At 43.1% G+C, this 20249-nt stretch overlaps 2 protein-coding genes across 3 annotated transcripts in view; both read left to right on the forward strand.

Annotated features, from left to right (window-relative positions):
* The window catches only part of ZNF367 (zinc finger protein 367), a 30738-nt gene extending 13901 nt beyond the window's left edge, over positions 1–16837 (forward strand). The window contains exons 2-5 of the mRNA XM_023185271.3: positions 3928–4078; positions 7585–7704; positions 10283–10421; positions 14310–16837. Of these exons, the coding sequence (XP_023041039.2) occupies positions 3928–4078; positions 7585–7704; positions 10283–10421; positions 14310–14532 (633 nt within the window). The 3' untranslated portion in view covers positions 14533–16837. The remainder of the gene's footprint in view (positions 1–3927; positions 4079–7584; positions 7705–10282; positions 10422–14309) is intronic.
* Positions 16838–18615: 1778 nt separating this feature from the next.
* SLC35D2 (solute carrier family 35 member D2) overlaps positions 18616–20249 on the forward strand; it is a 62035-nt gene continuing 60401 nt past the window's right edge. For both annotated transcript variants that reach the window (XM_026446822.1, XM_026446823.2), the window contains exon 1: positions 18616–18867. In XM_026446822.1, coding sequence (XP_026302607.1) covers positions 18710–18867 — 158 coding nt within the window. In that variant the 5' untranslated portion in view covers positions 18616–18709. The remainder of the gene's footprint in view (positions 18868–20249) is intronic.

Below are 20249 nucleotides of genomic sequence, written 5' to 3' on the forward strand. Positions count from 1 at the left end.
AAATAAATAAATAAATAAATAAATAAATAAATAAATAAATAAATAAATAAATAAAAGAAATAAATAAAAGAAATAAATAAAAGAAATAAAGGAAGTAGGGTATCTAAGACTCTAGCTGTTTTTGAACTAGTTCTTCTTTTAATTCTGTCACCTTTTGCAGGGGGCTCTGTTCTTAGGTGTATATGTATTTCTAAATGTTATATGTTTTTCTGGCCATTCACTGTTCTTTCTTTCTTCTTTTCTTTCTTCCTTTTTTTTTTTTGGAGATGGAGTCTAGCTCTCTCACCAGGCTGGAGTGCAGTGGTATGATCTCGGCTCACTGCAACCGCCACCTCCTGGGTTCAAGCGATTCTCCTGCCTCAGCCTTCTGAGCAGCTGGGACTATAGGTGCGCGCCACCACCCCCAGCTAATTTTTGTATTTTTAGTAGAGTCGGGGTTTCACCATGTTGGCCAGGATGGTCTTGATCTCTTGACTGCGTGACCTGCACACCTCAGCCTCCCAAAGTGCTGGAATTACAGCGTGAGCCACCGTGCCCATCCTTTTTTTTTTTTTAAAGAGATAGGGTCTTGCTCTGTTGCCCAGGCTGGAGTGCAGTGGTGTGATCATAGCTCACTATATTCTTGACCTCCTGGGCTCAAGTGATCCTCCTGCCTCAGCCTCCTGAGTAGCTGGGACTATAGGCACACACCACTGCACCTCGCTAACTTTAATCTTTTTTTTTTTTTTTTTTTGAGACTGCGTTTCACACTGTCTCCCAGGCTGGAGTGCAGGGGCGTGATCTTGGTTCACTGCAACCTCCACATCCCAGGTTCAAACGATTCTCCTGCCTCAGCCTCCTGAGTAGCTGGGATTACAGGCATGCGCCACCACACCTGGCTAATTTTTGTATTTTTAGTAGAGGCAGAGTTTCGCTATGTTGGTCAGGCTGGTCTCGAGCTCCTGACATCATTATCTGCCCACTTTGGCCTCCTAGTCAGCTGTTAATCTTATCAAGTACCCGTTTTACATTGATGAACCACTTTCTTTTCCTTTTGAGACCCGGTCTTGTTTTGTCCCCAGACTGAAGTCCAGTGGCGTGATCATGGCTCACTGCAGCCTTGACCTCCCAGGCTAAGCTGATCCTCCTTCCTCAGCCTCCTGAGTAGCTGGGACCACAGGTGTGTACCACCACACTCGGATAATTTTTAAATTTTTTATAGAGATAAGGTCTCCTTGTATTTCCCAGGCTGGTCTCAAACTCCTGGATTCAAGTGATCCTCCTGCCTTGGCTTCCCAAAGTGTTGGGGTTGCAGGCTTGAGCCACGGTGCTTATCCACGTCACTGCTTTCTTGCTGCTTTAAGATTCTTTTTGTCATTTGACAGTTTGATTACAACATGTCTTGGTGTGGATCTCTTTATTTTTCTTGAAGTGTATTGAGCTTCTTGGATGTTTAGATTTGTGCCTTATCAAATTTGGGAAGTTTTCCATCATTATTTCTTCAGATATTCTTCCCTTTTCTCTCTTGCCTCTATGACTCCAGTTATATGTATGTTGGTGTGCTTGATACTCTGTTGATTTCCCTTCATTTTTTCTTTCTGTTCTTCAGACTGGATAAATTCAACTGACCTATCTTCAAGTTGGCTGATTGTTCTGTCAGTTCAAATCTGTCATTGAAATTCTCTAGTGAGGTTTTTTTTTTTGTTTTGTTTTAGTTATTGTACTTTTCAGCTCCAGAATATCTATTTGATTCTTTTTTATAATTTCTGTCTCTTTGTTGGTTTTCTGTTTGTTGAGACGTTGTTCTCCTGGTTTCTTATCATTCTTTTTCCTTTTTCTTTTTTCTTTTTTTTTTGAGACAGGGTCTCGCTCTATTGCCCAGGCTGGAGAGCAGTATTGTAATCATGGGTCTCACAGCCTTGACCTTGCAGGCTCAAGTAATTCTCCCACCTCAGCCTCCCAAGTAGCCTGGGAGAAGTGCCACCATGTCTGGCTAATTTATTTTTATTTCTTGTAGAGAGGGGGTCTTGCTATGTTACCCAGGCTTCTTGTTATTCGTTGTCCGTCGTTTCCATTAGCTCATTGAACATATTTAAGACAGTTGATTTAAAATCTTTGTCTAGTAAATCCAATGTCTATTCTTCTTCTCAGTCTCTTTGTTAATTTCTCCTGTGTATGTACCATACTGCTTTTATTTCTTTGTATGCTTTGTAACATTTTGTTGAAAACTGAATGTTTTGAATATTATAATGTGGTGACTCCGGAAATCAGACCCTTCCTTCTAAGTTTTTGTTGTTTGCTGTGAGTTGTAGTTGTTTAGTGACTATTCTAAACTCTTTCTAAATTCTGTGTTCTTTGTTGTGTTTGTTCTCTAAGGTCTCTTTCTTAGCCTGTGTTCAGCTGATGCTTTTTTGTTTGTTTGCTTTTTGTTTTTTTGAGATGGAGTCTCGCTCTGTCATCTAGGCCGGAGTGCAGTGGCGTGATCTCAGCTCACTGCAACCTCCGCCTCTTGGGTTCAAGCAATTCTCCTGCCTCAGCCTCCTGAGTAGCTGGGACGACAGGCGTGTGCCACCACACCCGGCTAATTTTTGTATTTTTAGTAAAGGCGGGGTTTCTCCATGTTAGCCAGGCTGCTCTTGAACTCTCGACCTCAGGTGATCCACTGGCCTCAGCCTCCCAAAGTGCTGGGATTGCAGGTGTAAGCCACCATGCCTGGTGCTTTGTTTTTTGTTTTTTAGAGATGGGGTCTCACTCTGTTGCTCAGGCTATAGTGCAGGAGTATCATAACTCACTGTAGCCTTGAACTCCTTTGCTCAAGTGATCCTCCCACCTGGGTCACTGGGATTACAGGCTGAGCCACCACTAGTATTTTGCCAGACTTTTTTGAATACCTAGAGCCTCCCTCCACCATCCCCCAAAAAAGAGTAGAAAGAAAGGAGGACAACCACCTTCTTCCAGTCTCTGCAGAGTGGCTGTGCTGGGGGACACTGTCATTGCTTAGCCCTGCTGTCTACAACTCTACTCTAGCCTCATTTCCTGCTTGCGCTGAGCCTAAAGTTCAGCTAGAGGGTCTTTTCAGATCTTCTCTGAGCATGCTTCCTGCCCTGGGCACGTATGCCTGACTTTCTAAATTCCTAACCCTAGTATGTATAAGCGGACATTGTTGACTGCCGTAATTTCTAAAAGAAACTTTCTCCCAGCTTTTCCTCTCAGGCTGTTGGTGTGTCTGTTTGCCTCAACTGAAATCTTTTGCCCAAGGTGGCTGCAGATTGTTATTTGCCTTACAAGGTTTTTGACAATACCCTCTGAGGAGACACCTCTCTGCCCTGTTCCAAGTTAGGGAAAACAAAGACCAACACCTTGTGTCAGTCCTTCAGGTAACCCGCAAGCTCAAAACAGGCAAGCGCAATTCTTTCAGAATTTCTCCCTCTGGAAGCAGGGACTGAGGAAGTAGTTCCCAGACTGAGAACGCAGGCTGCTGTCTTCAAGACTGCCCCTGGGGAAGGGAAAGAGAGAGGGCAGGTCAACATGCTGCAAAGCTTTTCCACTGTTGCAACTTGCTTTCTTATTGATTCAATTTGCTTAGTTGCTGTAAATGTATTTTCTGGTTTGTGACAAAGCCGATTCTGACAGTTTTTGCGTGATTTTTCAGTCATCTGTGAAGGGATGGGCCGTTGGAGTTACCTGCTTCACCATTTTTACTGATGTCCCTTAAGAAAGACTTTTGCTTTGTTTTTAGAGACAAAACGAAAATGTTTTGTGCTATGTTGCTTTGAACCCTGGCCTCAAGCGATCCTCCTACCTCAGCCTCCTAAATAGCTGGGACTATTAAGTGTGTGCTTCTGCGCCCAGCTCCCAAGAAAGATTTTTAAAAGTTATATTATGATATGTTGCTTTAATAAGTAGAGTTAAAGAAATTGTATTAATGTTTATAAAAATTATCAACAGGATGGAATCCGACGTGGTAGGCCCAGAGCAGATACTGTCCGTGATTTAATAAATGAAGGAGAGCATTCATCCAGCAGAATCCGTTGTAACATCTGTAACAGGGTGTTTCCACGGGAGAAATCGCTCCAGGCTCACAAAAGGACTCATACAGGTAAGTTGAGCAAATTTTGTGGAGACTGCCAGAAGAAACACTTTTTTTTTTTTTTTGAGACAGAGTCTCGCTCTGTCTCCCAAGCTGGAGTGCAGTGGCACCATCTTGGCTCACTGCAAGCTCCACCTCCTGGGTTCAAGTGATTCTCCCGCCTCAGCCTCCTGAGTGAGTAGCTGGGATTACAGGTACGCACCACCATGCCTGGCTAATTTTTGTATTTTTACCAGAGACAGGATTTCACCATGTTAGTCAAGCTGGTCTCGAACTCCTGACCTTGTGATCTGCCTGCCTCAGCCTCCCAAAGTGCTGGGTGTGAGCCACCGCGCCCGGCCAGAAGTAACACTTAACTGAAAGCTCATTTGATACTGAGTAATAAATTACCTTTTTAGTTGCCTTATATTTTCTTACATTAACACTATTAGTTGTGAAGTTTTTTAAAAAGGCAGTATAGTCAGTTTCTTTTTGGTGGAGAATAGTGGTTTTATGAATACTGGTTACACGTGATTTCTAAAGTTATCATAGTAATTAACCTAGATGTCATAGTCATGTTATTGGCAAATTTAGTTTTACCCCCTACCTGCCTGAATTTTACTTAATATACTTTTATCTATATAATTGTTAAAATTCATCTGTATGCCAAAAACAGTAATTGTCAAGTTTTTAATATAATTTTTAGAGTCCTCAGTGTGCTATCAGTACATTTGACCTAAGCATTAAATCTGTGGTGAACTATGGTAGGCAGCTATCCCAAGATTATGGTATAAATGTATTTGCATATGGAAATTATATTTGCATTTAAAATATCATTTAGAGAGCCAAAAAAAAAAAAAAAAAGTATGGAGGGCCCTTGTTCTCGCTATAAAGTTGGCCCCAAAGGAAGGAATCTTATAGTTCATCTAATAGTTTGCAGGTGAGGAAACTGAGGTGCCAAAAATCCAACTACTGCTGGCTTACAATCAGTCTCTCATACCTTTAAGGCTAGAGTGACACCACCCTGTACAGCAGCTACTGTGACTCCTGAGCACTTGAAATGTGGGTAGTCTAAATTGAGACGGGCAGTAAATATAACATACACTTAATATGAAAAAAAGAGTGAATAATTTTTACTGTTGATTATATATTGAAATGACACTTTAAGATAAATTGGATTAAATAAAATATATTATTAAAATTAATTTCATGGCTGGGTGGGTGGCTCATGCCTGTAATCCCAGCACTTTGGGAGGCCAAGGCGGGCAGATCACCTGAGGTCAGGAGTTCAAGACCAGCCTTGCCAACATGAAGAAACCTCATCTCTACTAAAAATACAAAATTACCCGGGCGCAGCAAATGCCTGTAATCCCAGCTACTCAGGAAGCTGAGGCAGGAGAATCGCTTGAACCCGGAAGGCGGAGGTTGCGGTGAGCCGAGATCGTGCCATTGCACTCCAGCCTGGGTAACAAGAGCGAAACTCAATCTCAAAAAAAAAAAATTAATTTCACCTCTTTCTCTTTACTTTTTCTTTCTTTCTTTCTTTTTTTTCCGAGACAGAGTCTCGCTCTGTCGCCCAGGCTGGAGTGCAGTGACGCGATCTCGGCTCACCGCAAGCTCTGCCTCCTGGGTTCAGGCCATTCTCTTGCCTCAGCCTCCTGAGTAGCTGGGACTACAGACACCCGCCACCACGCCCGGCTAATTTTTTTGTATTTTTAGTAGAGATGGGGTTTCACCGTGTTAGCCAGGATGGTCTCGATCTCCTGACCTCGTGATCCGCCCGCCTCGGCCTCCCAAAGTGCTGGGATTACAGGCGTGAGCCATCTCTTTACTTTTTCTAATGTACCTTCTAGAAGTGGTTCATACTGTCTTTCATTGGGCAGTACTGGTTTAGAACTTAAGCTCGTAACCCTCAGTCCCCTATTTTTTTTCCACCATGTTTACGGTGCTCGCCTGTTTCTCACTTTTTTTAACTTGTGGTTTTTGAAAATATATATTTAAATGATATGATAGAAAAGAGGTTCTTTTAAGTTAAATCCCTGGAAAGGGGTAATGTTTGAATTTTGAATCATTGTAAACTAAGGTGTCTAGAAGTTTTGACTTTAGATACCATTAGTAAAATGATTACTTAATGAAACATTCTAATTTTGAGAATTTTTATGTATTTTTTTCAATGTAAATATTCTAAAATATCCCCCAGATAACTGGTTTGCAGGCCGTAGAGTTGCCAGTGGGGGTAAGATTCCACACTATGTGGCTGAATGAAGGAAGGGCTGACTGCCGTCCTCACCACTACCTCCCTGTGTCACCTGATAACCCCAGGCATCAGCCTAGACATCTGTACATCAGGGAACTGAAAGGAGGATCCCTAAGGGGTAGTTGAGCCCTATTAGTATATTTTGTAAAAAGCTTTTCCGTTACTATTTTAAACAATCTCCCTGTATCTGTGTTTTATTTTAACTTGTATTCAACTATCACAACCACTTAGTATGTCTTTAAATAATGAGAAATTTAGGGAGAACTTGTTATTGTTCTTTGAGTTATATTGGAAAATGCAAACCAATGTATAATTATTGATTAAATAATTTTTTTCAATAAATAATGTTTAATTATCATTGAACAAATTTTTCAGCACTTGAGCCTAGCACTGTGTTGTGTATAGGAATTTAAGTGAAGTCTAAGGTACTAGGAATCTTTGCAGGAGACTGCCATGACACATAAACAACACAGGACCCCAAGTTAATGAAGGTATACAAAGTTCAGTTATTTGGAGGTAGATAGAAAGAATTCAGTTATTTGGGGATCTCTCAATCTCATTGAGAGCCTACAGGATTGGGAAGATTTGAATGGGCAGAGAAACTTGGGATTTTCAAGGATGAGAACAAGATGAGGAACTGCCTCCTGGCTGGAATGATTCTCCAGGAGGGAAGTAAGGATCAACTCTGCCCCTTAACCCCAGTAGCTAATGACGTTGCTGAGATTGCCTAGAGTGCCGATCTTAGAGGACCATTTAAAAGTCAGCAGATAATTTTTAGTTGTTCAAGGTGTGTAATAGGATTTGGGGGTGGTTCAGGGGCTACTTGGTATGACAGAAGCAGACTTCTATGCCAGCTACTCTGGGAGTGCTGTGCAGGCGGAGAAACAAGAGGCCGGCCAGGAGGCTGTCAGAGGGTTCATCCTAGCGGGAGGGCTGCCCGTCTGACCAGGGGAAGCTGAATGGGAAGGCAGGAGTGGGTGGAAGACATAGTGAAGAACCAGCAAGATCTAGTGATACGGAGTATGAGGGAGAAAAAGTCTGGGATAAACTCAAGATGATAACCTCAAGGCCTAAAGAATAGATTGTGTTCCCCAGCAGATAAGGCGCTTGATGCCACCCAAGTGCTGCCATTAGCATTTCCACCTGCAGCTCCACAGGGACCGTGACATGTTTTATTGTGATTGGGAGTCATGACCTATATAAAGGCTGATTTTCTCCCGTCCCCCTGTTCTTCTGGCCTTATTATCTCAGATACCATATCTAACATCTGTCTCCTTAGGTGAGAGGCCCTATCTGTGTGACTATCCAGACTGTGGAAAAGCCTTTGTTCAAAGTGGACAGCTCAAGACACATCAGCGTCTTCACACCGGAGAGAAGCCTTTCGTCTGTTCAGAAAATGGTATGGTGTTAGAAGTTAAGTTTATGGAGTAACTAGTTGTTGTGACTTAACAGTTAAAATATCTTTTCCTTGAATTTTTTTGAGGGGAAAGATTTTTTAATATAAATTTTATAATATTTTATAAGCTTTCTTCTTTGATAATTGTGATACATGCTGAATTTCTCAGAAATGACTGATTTTAAAAATTTGTTGGTTTTTTGTGGGTACATAGTAGGTATACATATTGATGGGGCATATGAGATACTTGATACAGACACGCAGTGCTGAATCCTGACATGGTAAATGGGCTGTCCACCCCCTCAAGCATGGGTCCTTTGTGTTACAAAGCATCCCGTTATACTCTTAAGTTATTTTAGAATGTACAGTTAAATTATTGACTATAGTCACCTTGTGCTATAAAATACTAGGTCTTAGCCATTCTTTCTATTTTTGGTACCTATTAACCATCTCTACCTTCCCTTCATCCCCCAGCTCCCCTTCCCAGCCTCTGGTAACCATTGTTCTGCTCTCTATCTCCATGAGTTCAATTGTTTTGATACTTAGATCCCACAAATAAGCGAGAACAAGTGATGTTTGTCTTTCTGTGCCTGGCTTAAGAAATGATTGATTTTAAAATACAGTAATCCTTTTTGATGAAACCTTAAAGGGCAATTAAACATACTATATCCAGTTGTAGGCAGTAGAAAAATCTGTAATGTAAATACAGCCTTTGGAGCAACTTTTTAAACTTTTTAATTATTAAACTGAAGTAAGCATATTATCCTAAGTGATTTTCTTAATCTTTTATCAGTTTCTAAAGATGCACATTTGTATGCAGTTACAGTATATTTGAAGTTCAGTGCAGTCTGTCCTGTTGCTCTGTCATTTTCTTGATTATTACACATGTTGCAAAGGTCTGCAAACTTTTCATCTAGCAAGTTTGCTTAAGCCTATACACAATGGTTTCCTCTATGTTGAATAATGAATATTTATTTATTTTTTGAGACGGAGTTTTGCTCTTGTTGCCCAGGCTGGAGTGCAATGGCGCCATCTCAGCTCACTGCAACCTCTGCCTCCCGGGTTCAAGCGATTTGCCTGCCTCAGCCTCCCGAGTAGCTGAGATTACAGGCATGTGCCACCATGCCCAGTTAATTTTGTAGTTTTAGTAGAGATAGGGTTTCTCCATGTTGGTCAGGCTGGTCTTAAACTCCCGACCACAGGTGATCTGCCTGCCTTGGCCTCCCAAAGTGCTGGGATTACAGGCATGAGCCACTGTGCCCGGCAGTTAATTAATTAATTAATTATTTATTTATTTTTATTGTTTTGAGACGGAGTCTCACTTTTCACCCAGGCTGGAGTGCAGTGGCACGATCTCAGCTCACTGCAACCTCTGCTTCCTGAGTTCAAGCAGTTCTCCTGCCTCAGCCTCTGGAGTAGCTGGGATTACAGGTGTGTGCCACCACGTCCGGCTAATTTTTTTTTTGAGACGGAGTCTCGCTCTGTCGCCCAGGCTGCAGCACAGTGGCCGGATCTCAGCTCACTGCAAGCTCCGCCTCCTGGGTTCACGCCATTCTTCTGCCTCAGCCTCCTGAGTAGCTGGGACTACAGGTGCCCGCCACCTCGCCCGGCTAGTTTTTTGTATTTTTTTTTTTTCAGTAGAGACAGTGTTTCACTGTGTTAGCCAGGATGGTCTCGATCTCCTGACCTCGTGATCCACCCGTCTCGGCCTCCCAAAGTGCTGGGATTATAGGCTTGAACCACTGCGCCCAGCCAATTTTTGTATTTTTAGTAGAGATGGGGGACCATGTTGGCCAGGCTGGTTTTGAACTGCTGACCTCAGGTGATCCACCCAGCTCGGCCTCCCAAAGTGCTGGGATTATAGGCATGAGCCACTGCACCTGGCCTGAATATTTGTTTTTTAAATGTTCTTGTTACCAACAAAGCTGACAGGAATGTTTTCACACTTGTAGCTTTGTTCATCTTTTGGGATGCTTCCTGATGATAGATTCCACAAATGGAATTCCCGGGTCCGAGGTTTTGAACTCCACCCCACCCCCGCGATGGAGTCTTGCTCTGTCACCCAGGCTGGAGTGCAGTGGTTGATCTCGGCTGACTGCAACCTCCACCTCCCAGGTTCAAGCCATTCTCCTGCCTCAGCCTCCTGAGTAGCTGGGATTACAGGCAGACGCCACCACGCCCGACTAATTTTTGTATTTTTAGTAGAGATGGCGTTTTGCCATGTTGGCCAGGCTGGTCTCTTAACTCCTGACCTCGTGATCTGAGTGCATCGGCCTCCTGAAGTGCTGGGATTACAGGCTTGAGCTGCTACACTCCGCCATTTTCAACATTTTGAACTCATGCTGATAAATCATTTTCCAATGGTGTTGGACACACATGGCCATGACCAAAATATGACTGTCTTCCCGTCCCTGCTCTAGCATGAGACTGCGCTGGTTTGATTGTTTTCTCCTCCAAATTATAAATCCTAAATTTCACTGTATTAATTTACTTTTCTGGATACCAGTGAAACTGAATGTTTTCCACATGTTTGTGTGCTGGATGTGCAGATCCTGACAGGTGTTAACCTTGTGTTTTGAAGGCTGCCTGAGCAGATTCACCCATGCAAACCGCCACTGTCCGAAGCACCCCTACGCCAGGCTGAAGAGAGAGGAGCCCACGGACACACTCAGCAAACATCAGGCTGCTGACAACAAGGCCGCGGCCGAGTGGCTGGCGAGGTCAGGAATGCTGCCTTTAGTCCACCCTGAAGAAGCGCAGCGCGGGCTTGGGCCATGTTAGGGACTTGGACACTCCTCTCATTTTAAATAAGCTGCATTTATACACACTTTATAACATAATTAGAAATGACCCCTGATTTTCTATAACATTGTTATGAGTGGTATTAGGATCTTAGGATCTGTGTGTGATAGAAAATTACAATATAATTGGAGTGCCCAGACCACAGTTTATTTTAAAAGGAAGAGTTTTCCCATTTTGAGAGAATGTTTTATATGTATTGTATTTCATTTGTCATGAATGCAACCCCTCTTCATTTTCTTTATGTTAGCGTTAGCTATGTGCCAATTAAAATAGGGATAGACTGCCAAGGCGGGTGGATCACCTGAGGTCAGGAGTTTGAGGACAGTCTGGCTAACTTAGTGAAACCCCCATCTTTACTAAAAATACAAAAATTACCTGGGCAGTAGTGGTGCGCGCCTGTAATCCCAGCTACTCAGGAGACTGAGGCAGGAGAATCGCTTGAGCCTGGGAGGCGGAGATTGCAGTGAGCCGAAATGGCCCCCTGCACTCCTGTACTCCAGCCTGGGTGACAGAGTGAGACCCTTCCTCAAAAAACAAAAAAAACGAAAACAAAAACAAAAAACCAGGAATAGATGTTAGTGGTTCTTCTTAGGTGAAGTTCCAAAAACACCAATTTAATTTTTTCCAGTGGCAACAAGGGGGCCAGTATAAAAGAATTTCTCTAAGGATATTTTGGTTGAAGGACCTGTCTGCTGTACACAAGCCAGCAGCAGCTGCTCAGGCCTCTTCCAAGCCTTCACTGGCTGCTTAGGGTAAAGTCCAGGATTCCTAGCTGTGCTGCTGCAGCCCTGCCTCCCTCTGATAAGGCAACTGTCCCCTGCCATGCTGGGCTGCGGGTTTCTCAACACAGGTGCCTTTGTGTCAGGGCCTGTGTGCACCCTGCTTCCTCTGCGTGGAGCACTTGCTCCCCACTTGGCTTAGCCTCTTGCTCACCTTCATCTCTTAGGAAGGCCTCCCTGACCCGCTCAGCAACAAACAGGCTGAGACCCACTTAACAGATGCTTTCATTTTCCTTTTCAAAACATCCATCACACATTTATGTGTTTGTTATATACCTTCCCTGCCAGACGGAAAGCTTCCCGGGGCAGGGATATTTGTCTTGTTTATTACGGTAAGCCTAGGGCCTAGCATAGCTTCTGGGCCTTGATAAATATTTGAAGGAATAAACTCTGTTTTGTTTGGATAAAAATACATGAGAATTAGATAATGGAATCTGGAAATACTACTTGATTATTCAAGTCCAGGGAAATTTGTTAGCACTGTCATAGAAATTGTCTGTTTAGATGGGCTATTCTAGGGGCATCTTAAACTAAATATCTCCATCACTTCCTCCCCTCCTTTTTCTCCTGGTCGGCTCCTACTGCCCCATTATTTCTAATTGTGCCCCAGCCAGAAGCTTACTGATCATCCTTGTCTTTTTTTTTTTTTTTTCTGAGACAGAGTCTTACTCTGTTGTCAAGGCTGAACTGTAGTAGCAGGATTGAGCCGCGACTTCCTAGGCTCAAGTGATTCCACTACAGCCCCCTGAGTAGCTGGGACCACAGGTGTGTGCCACCACACCTAGCTAATTTTTAAGTTTTTTGTAGAGACGGGGTCTTGCCATGTTTCCCACGCTGGTCTCAAACTCTTGGCCTCAAGTGATTCAGCTGCCTTGGCCTCCCAAAGTGTTGGGATTACAGGCATGAGCCACCGCACCTTGCCTCCTTGTCTTTCTCCTGTTTACTCAGTGATCAAGTTATGACATCTACCTCCTTACTAACTCAAATTCAGCCACTCGAATGCTCTCAATCCATTTTCCATGCGGCTGCCAGAGGGATCTTTCTAAAATGTCAGTATGATCCTCAGTCTAAAGCCTAAACCCTTTATTATGGAATTCAGAGTCCTTCATTACCTGGTTCCTCCTGACTTGCTGAACTTATCTTTTGCATTCTCCTTTTGTAGTCATCCTTCAAGTCATACTAAACAATTTGCACTTCTTTTTTTAGACCTCTGTGGGCATTGCCAAAACTTTTCCACTTTGAGTAGTCTGGATTTCCTGAAATTTGGTAGTTGTATTATTATTTTTTGTATGTAATTTTAAAAACAGCTTTGTTGGGGCTGGGTGTGGTGGCTCACGCCTGTACTCCCAGCACTTTGGCCGAGGTGGGTGGATCACCTGAGATCAGGAGTTCAAGAACAGCCTGGCTAAATGGCAAGACCCCATCTCTACTAAAAATACAGGCCAGGCATGGTGGCTCACGCCTATAATCCCAGCCCTTTGGGAGGCTGAGGCTGGCGGATCACCTGAGGTCGGGAGTTCGAGACCAGCCTGGCCAACATGGTAAAACCCTGTCATTGCACTCTAGCCTGGGCAAGAAGAGTGCAACTCTGTCTCAAAAAAAAAAAAAAAAATTAGCCAGGCATGGTGGTGGGCGCCTGTAATTCCAGCTACTCAGGAGGCTGAGGCACAAGAATAGCTTGAACCCAGAAGGCAGAGGTTGCAGTGAGCCGAGATTGTTCCACTGTCCTCCAGCCTGGGTGACAAAAGTCAGACTCTGTCTCAAAAAATAAAATAAAAGTAAATAAATAAAAACAGCTTTGTTGGTATATAAGTAACATATAAGAAATTATGATACATTTAAAGTGTACAATTTGATACATTTTGACATGTATATACTGTGAAACCATCTCCACAATCAAGATGGTGAACATATCCATCATTTCCAAGTTTCCTCCTGCCCCTCTGTGAACTGAACCACACATTCCTCCCTGTCCCCTTCCCCCCCATACAACACTGATCTGCTGTCACTATAAAATAGTAGTTTTATACAAATGTAGTTTGTTTATTCACTCAATGGGCATTTGGGTTATATTTGACTATTACATATAAAGCTACTACAAACATTAATATACAAGGCTTTGTACAGTTTTGTATGATCTGTTACTATATTTAAATATGCATTTCTTTTTCTTTTTTTTTTTTGAGACGGAGTCTCGCTCTGTCACCCTGGATGGAGTGCAGCAGCCCAACTTTGGCTTGCTGCAACCTCCGCCCCCGGGTTCAAGTGATTCTCCTGCCTCAGCCTCTGGAGTATCTGGGATTACAGGTGCCTGCCACCGCGCCCGGCTAATTTTTTTGTATTTTTAGTAGAGAGGGGGTTTCGCCATGTTAGCCAGGCTGGTTTTGAACTCTTGACCTCAAATAATCTGCCCGCCTCAGCCTCCCAGTGTGCTGGGATGACAGGCGTGAGCCACTGCACCAGGCCTAAATATGCATTTCTTTAGTTACCAAAGAGTTGAGCATTTGCATTTTCTCTTGTCAATCATCAGCTGGCCGTGTAATAGAGTAAGGGCAGTGTTTTTAAGTTTTCGAATAAACACTGTGTCACAGATGTTAATCACTTTGGCATAGTTTGCGGGTTGAATATTTTGCAGCGTTAATGCTGTCAGAAGTTACCATCCCTCTGTAGATAGGATACATAAGTTTCTAAAGACTTTTTTCCTACTATTTCTGTATTTTACTCTAGTCCATTTCACACAGGCTTTTTAAGGCAGCGATAGTTTAATGGCAAAAACTATGTGATTTGGGAGTGAGTAAAAGATCTAGAACTGCCAGGTTTATTATGGAAACCCGAGCATGTCTCTTAACCTCGTTGAACTTCAGTTTCTTTCCTCTATAAATAAGAAATGTATGTTAAATCACTTTATAACTTTATAAACTGAACCACATAAAAGTAATACTGTGGTTCGGAACTTTTTAAAAGAAAAGTAAACATTTTGGAAATTTCATGTCTGCCACGTAACTAATGTGGCTGCATTTCACATAGGTATTGGGAAATGAGAGAACAGCGCACCCCCACCTTGAAAGGCAAGCTGGCTCAGAAGGCTGATCAGGAGCAGCAGGACCCTCTGGAATACCTTCAGTCTGATGAGGAGGATGACGAGAAGAGAGGGGCCCAGCGCCTGCTGCAGGAGCAGCGGGAGCGCCTGCACGGAGCCCTCGCGCTCATAGAGCTTGCCAACCTGACTGGGGCACCGCTCCGACAGTAGCCTGGACACTGACTCTTCCACTGTACAAAAGTCATGCCCAGCGTACTTAAAAAGTAGATCCTTGGGCATAAGCTAAGCACCTTATTTGCTTATCATAGGCTGCTATTCTGTAGAAATGTATGAAGAATGTTATTGCCCCAGAATATGGGGTGAGAGAGAAATGCACTTTTTTAATATGGAAATGAATTTGTTGTAAAGTTTAAAATATTTTGTAAATATGGACTGCACAGTACAGGGTAGAAAATTACATATTGTGGGAAGCTAGATTTTGCAAGTTTAATGCATTCATTGGAAGCAGTTCTCACAGGAAGCACTTTCTGAATAAGACACTTGTTTGAAAAACGGAATGGTACAAATAGCCAAAGAAAGTTGAAACAGATTATTTATAAGATCATTTTTAACAATATATATTAGTATGTTTAACAATACTGTAAACACTGAAGCAAGCAAGAAAGTATAAAATATGTAAGATAGATAATTTTAATTGCAAAATACTGTGCCCACTAAGGCTAGAGAAATGGGAGGCTGACTATTTTGGAAGATGTTCTAAGTAATGGACTTAGAAGAAAATAGATATTTGAGGATCTTGGTAAGATGCATAATAGTTCAGAGTTTTTGAAATTGGAGCAAAATCAGTCTTATTCTATCTTTCTGAGGCTTTACAACTCAGTATAATGTTTAAGTTTGAAAAGCACTTGTCATCCCTAGCATGTTAACTTGGGAACTTTTGCACATTTCATATTTCTCATTTGCTGAAATTGAGTGGTTAATCTTGCAAAGTCTAGGTAACATAGTAATTGGTAATTTTAAAAATACATATTAAGGGCCCTGTAATGAGATTTGGCACTTGGATTTTTACTAAAGGGACACCTACAGGGTTGTTTTGTAGTGAAATGTTTTAGATCTTTTATTAGCAAACACTACATTTTAATTTTACTGCTTGTTTAGAATTATTAGCAAATGGAAGCCTCCATATTTATATTTTCAGTGCATAAAGCCACCTTCTTGCTTTACTTCAGAGTAACATGCCAAGCTATTTTGTGTTCACTAAATTTAGCTATCAGTTAAACACTGCAGAAAATATTAGCTACTCAAATAAGTAGGCTTCTGAAATAGTTTTAACTGCAAGTGTGTTAACTTGTGTGGTGGTTTTAAGCCATTTTTCCAAATACAGTTATTAAACACCACTTTATGTACTGAAGCATGAACAGAAAAATCAAGAGCTGAGCAGAACACCTCCTTTATGTAGGCAAAACTTCCATCATTTTGGCTTTTGTTCTAAACAGAACTGAATGACATGCATAGCATGGTAATTTACAGATTGCTTAATTGGAGTAAAACTCAGAGTAATAGAGGGAAACACAGGCTCTTCAGTGCCTTTTTAGCTTTTTTGAGTTGAAGGGGTTCCTACAGATGTAGTTGAAAGAGTAGAAAGTAGGCTTCTTTATCCAAAAATCCCACTGTGTCATAGGACACAGATAGTTTAAAATATGTAGCCACGGGGAAGGGGAGGCATGTAAATGTCTTGAAGAGGAGAAAAAGTATGAAAGAAGATACGATAGTTACAAATAATGTGTATGACGAGGACATACTTTAAAAATGTAATTCCTCTGTACAGTAAATTGCAAATCTTTAGGGATTTTTTTGTAATAAGAGAATCTATATTTGTAATGGTCTAAGAATTTTGTTTGTAATGTGGTATATAGAATTTTATTCTGGAGCACTAAGCTGGTAAGAGAGACTGCAGCATCTGAATTGTCTTGGTTTATGTTTCAGCATTTCCTCTAGAATTTTTGCTCTCAAATATGTGATTTAATGAACTAAAAACAACACTCATCAGTCTTGGGAAATTTGAACTTTGATCAACTTAAGAAGGAAGGGTAGTAAGAATTTTTCAAATACAAATATTTGCCAATTCACAGATGATAACATTTAAGGCCTTCAAAAGTAAGGGTTTTTCCTTGTTTCTCCAGTCAGCTTTTGTCAACTCTAATAGTTTTTTCATAAACATTTTTTATTTGTATAATTGCAACAGTTTAAGAAATTATTACAGCTATTTACTATGGAAACATTTAAAATGTTCTTTTTTGATATAAGCTATATACTTGGGAAAATACATCGGTATCTAAAATTTGAGGTGTGTTAAGACTGCTTTTTGTTTTAAAAAATGTGGTTTACATTCAAATTTTTGAAGTGTTTTATGCTTCATATGGCTGAGTTGTAGTTTGGCAGAGTTAACAGCATAAGAATAAACATGCTGTAATTTTAAAAGATGCTTTGAATAAAAATTTATTTTAATTTAAAATTTAAAGTATGCAGTCATTCTTTAAGCCTTTATAATTTGTTTTCCTATCAAAAATATAATAACCATGATATAAAAAATTTTAAAAGACAGAAACATTACCTACAGCCTTATATTCAGCCATCAGTATTATTTCGGTACATGTTTGCATAGTTTTAAGTACAGTGTGGATTGCTTTTTCTTACTTAAATTATGGCCTTTAAGGTTATAGATATTTAACTTCCTCATCTGGTTCATTACTACAGTGTTAAAAATACACTGCTGTGGATAGGTATTGAACTATTGCCACCCCATTCCCAGGCCTTAAATTAGGGTAATAAGGAACTAGGATTTCATTTCACTTACATTTAGGATGGGTTGACTCTGGGCTCACCTCCTTAAGAATCCACTTAAAGCCTGTGTACTTATCTAAGAGTATATAGCAAATTGGTTTTCTTTTTTCATCAGTCATTTTTGGTAGATCTTTAGTCACGTGTTTGCAATGGCAAGGGTCAGCCTGTCCTATCCTTGTGCAGAAGAATATCACAAGCAACTCCTTAGCGTGAGTTGCTATTTAAACAGGGTTAAGGATGGGATTTTGACAGCGAGTTAAGGTCCTGGAAGTATGTATATACAAGCAAACTAAATGCAATTATGATGAAGGCTGTCATTAAGTGACTTCAAAGTATTTTTTTTTTTTTTTTTTTTTGAGACGGTCTTGCTCTGTCGCCCAGGCTGGAGTGCAGTGGCCGGATCTCAGCTCACTGCAAGCTCCGCCTCCCAGGTTCCCGCCATCCTCTTGCCTCAACCTCCCGAGTAGCTGGGACTACAGGCGCCGCCACCTCGCCCAGCTAGTTTTTTGTATTTGTTAGTAGAGACGGGGTTTCACCGTGTTAGCCAGGATGGTCTCGATCTCCTGACCTCGTGATCCACCCGTCTCGGCCTCCCAAAGTGCTAGGATTACAGGCGTGAGCCACCGCGCCCGGCCAGAAGTTCATATTTTTTGAAAGACTGACAAGACTAGGCGGTTCTGGGAAGCTCTCCTTCAACTGACCTGACCCGAAGGCAAAGGGTCCTCCGCGAGGAGTGGACCTGCTACAAAGCACCCAGAGGACACCCCTAGCCACTCCTAGATATTTATTTAAGAGAAATGAAAACACAGGTCCCACAAACGCTCACGCATTTTCATGGAAGCTTTTTCCTGAGGGTCCTAAACTGAAAACAACCAATGCATACACAATTTGTGATACTACTCAACGATTAAACAAACCACACGGTCGAGTCCACAACATGGAGTGAAAAACCCTGAGACCACATGCTCATTCATAAAGTCTGGACAGCACCCTGTGTATGTGAAATTCCGGACACGGCAAACCTAACCTGCAGCAATAGTCACCCATGAGATGCGGGCGTTAACTTCAAAGGGGCAGCAAGGGGAACTTTTTGGGGCGATGGAAATGTTCTGTTTTGAGTGGTTACTCGGGTGGACGCCTTTGTCGAAGCTCATCTGAAACTATGGACTGGCAAGATGTGTACACTTCATTGCACGTAAATTACACGCCAAACAAAAAAGTTGTAGGAAAAAAAAAAAAAGCAGAGCAAGCCCTGAGACTTACTGACGCGTTTCTCTCCAGGAAAGTCTGGAGGAAGGCAGCGCTTTCCAACTCCCCCACGCGTTTCTGGCCCTGGAGACCGGAGGAGGCGCCTGGAGCCCGGGTGAAGTCCAGCGCGCAGGGTCCTCCCGCGCCGGCCTCGGGGCGCAGGCAGGGGGCGGGCCGGGACCTGGGGTTGCGCGGGCTCTTCCTGTTCCTGCCGCGCCCTCTTCCCCGGCCCGGCCGGGCGGGACCAGTGCGCGGCCGGGGCTGGCGGACGGCGGGGTCCGCGCGGCCGCGGGAGATGACGGCCGCCTGCCAGGCCGAGGCCGAGGGCGCTGGCGGGGAGCCCGGCGCGGCGCGGCTGCCTTCGCGGGTGGCCCGGCTGCTGTCGGCGCTGTTCTACGGGACCTGCTCCTTCCTCCTCGTGCTGGTCAACAAGGCGCTGCTGACCTCCTACGGGTGAGGCGGGGCCCGGGCCGGGGGTCTGCGGGAGTGCGGGGCTGCCCAGTACTCCGTGCGCTTCCGCCGCGCCCGGGACGGGGCGGGTGGGGACGGGGACCCTGAGTCTCAGCCGGGCACACGGGCCGAGTTTCCCAGGCGCCCTCCGGGAACTCGCGCAGCTTTCCACACTCGGGCCACAACCTGAGAAAGTCGTTCTCCTCTTCCTGGGCGCGCCTGCCCTGCTGGGGGCGCCCCGTCCTGGGCGGGCTGGTGGAGCCCAGACAGATGCTTGCACACACCCAGCGAGCTGAAAACAGGGGTTCCAATGCCTGCTTCAAAGGACGCAGTTCCTTACCCAGATCTCCATGTTCAGCGGCCAGGTACTCCTGAGCCAGTAAGTCTGTATTGATTGACTGTTCACTCTCAGATGACCAGCGTGTTCATGGAAAACTCGGGAAAACAACTGGAAGTTCGTAGGAAGTCCTTTTTTGGATTAGTGTGAGGTAAACCAGCAAATCTGTGCTGTCTGGAACGTATTTGTAAGGACTAGAAAATCCTGCTTAATTCTGCTACCATTGTAGCGGCACTGACAAAATTGTGGATTTAGACCCAGCTCCACCAGTTAACAGCTGTCTCTTTGGACCGGTCTCATCGTCAACAATTTTTTCAGATGCAAAAAACGGAATGATTACAATCGTGTTAATTACCTTCCAGGGCTCTGCGCCAGCTGAAGGCTGTTTGTAAACTCTACTGTTACAAGAATGTGCCATCGACATTTCAGAGCCCAAACAGACCTAGAGAGTGTCTTAGCTAGAGAGTATCTTAGGGTATCAGCTTTCTTATTTTATGTATATATACCGATTGAGCTTATGTGGATCTCAGTTTTCTCGAATATAAAATAAGAAAGCAGAGGCTGGATGAGGTGGTTTGCACCTGTAATGACAGCACTTGGGAGGCCAAGGCAGGCATACATATATAATATATATAATATATAAATATATACATATAGTGTGTGTGTGTATATATATAAAATTGTTTTGAGACAGGGTTTCACTCTGTTGCCCAGGCTGAAGTGTAGTGTGACACAATCATGGCTTGCTGCAGCCTGGACCGCCTGGGTTCTAGCAATCCTTCTGCCACAGCCTCCAGAGAAGCTGGGCCCATCGGTGTGCACCACTACACCGGCAATTTTTTTGATTTTTTTGTACAGGTGGGGTCTCAGCGTGTTTCCCAGGCTGGTCTTAAACTCCTGCACTCGAGGGCTGCTTTGGCCTCTCAAAGTGCTGTGATTGCAGGTGCAAACTATCATCCAGCCTCACCTTTCTTATTTGATATTCGAGAAAACTGATACCCACATAAGCTCGATTGGTTGTACCTCCAACAGATATTTATTAAGCACC

Source organism: Piliocolobus tephrosceles, chromosome 14 (assembly GCF_002776525.5).
Source record: "Piliocolobus tephrosceles isolate RC106 chromosome 14, ASM277652v3, whole genome shotgun sequence".
In the NCBI taxonomy this organism is placed as follows: Eukaryota; Metazoa; Chordata; class Mammalia; order Primates; family Cercopithecidae; genus Piliocolobus; species Piliocolobus tephrosceles.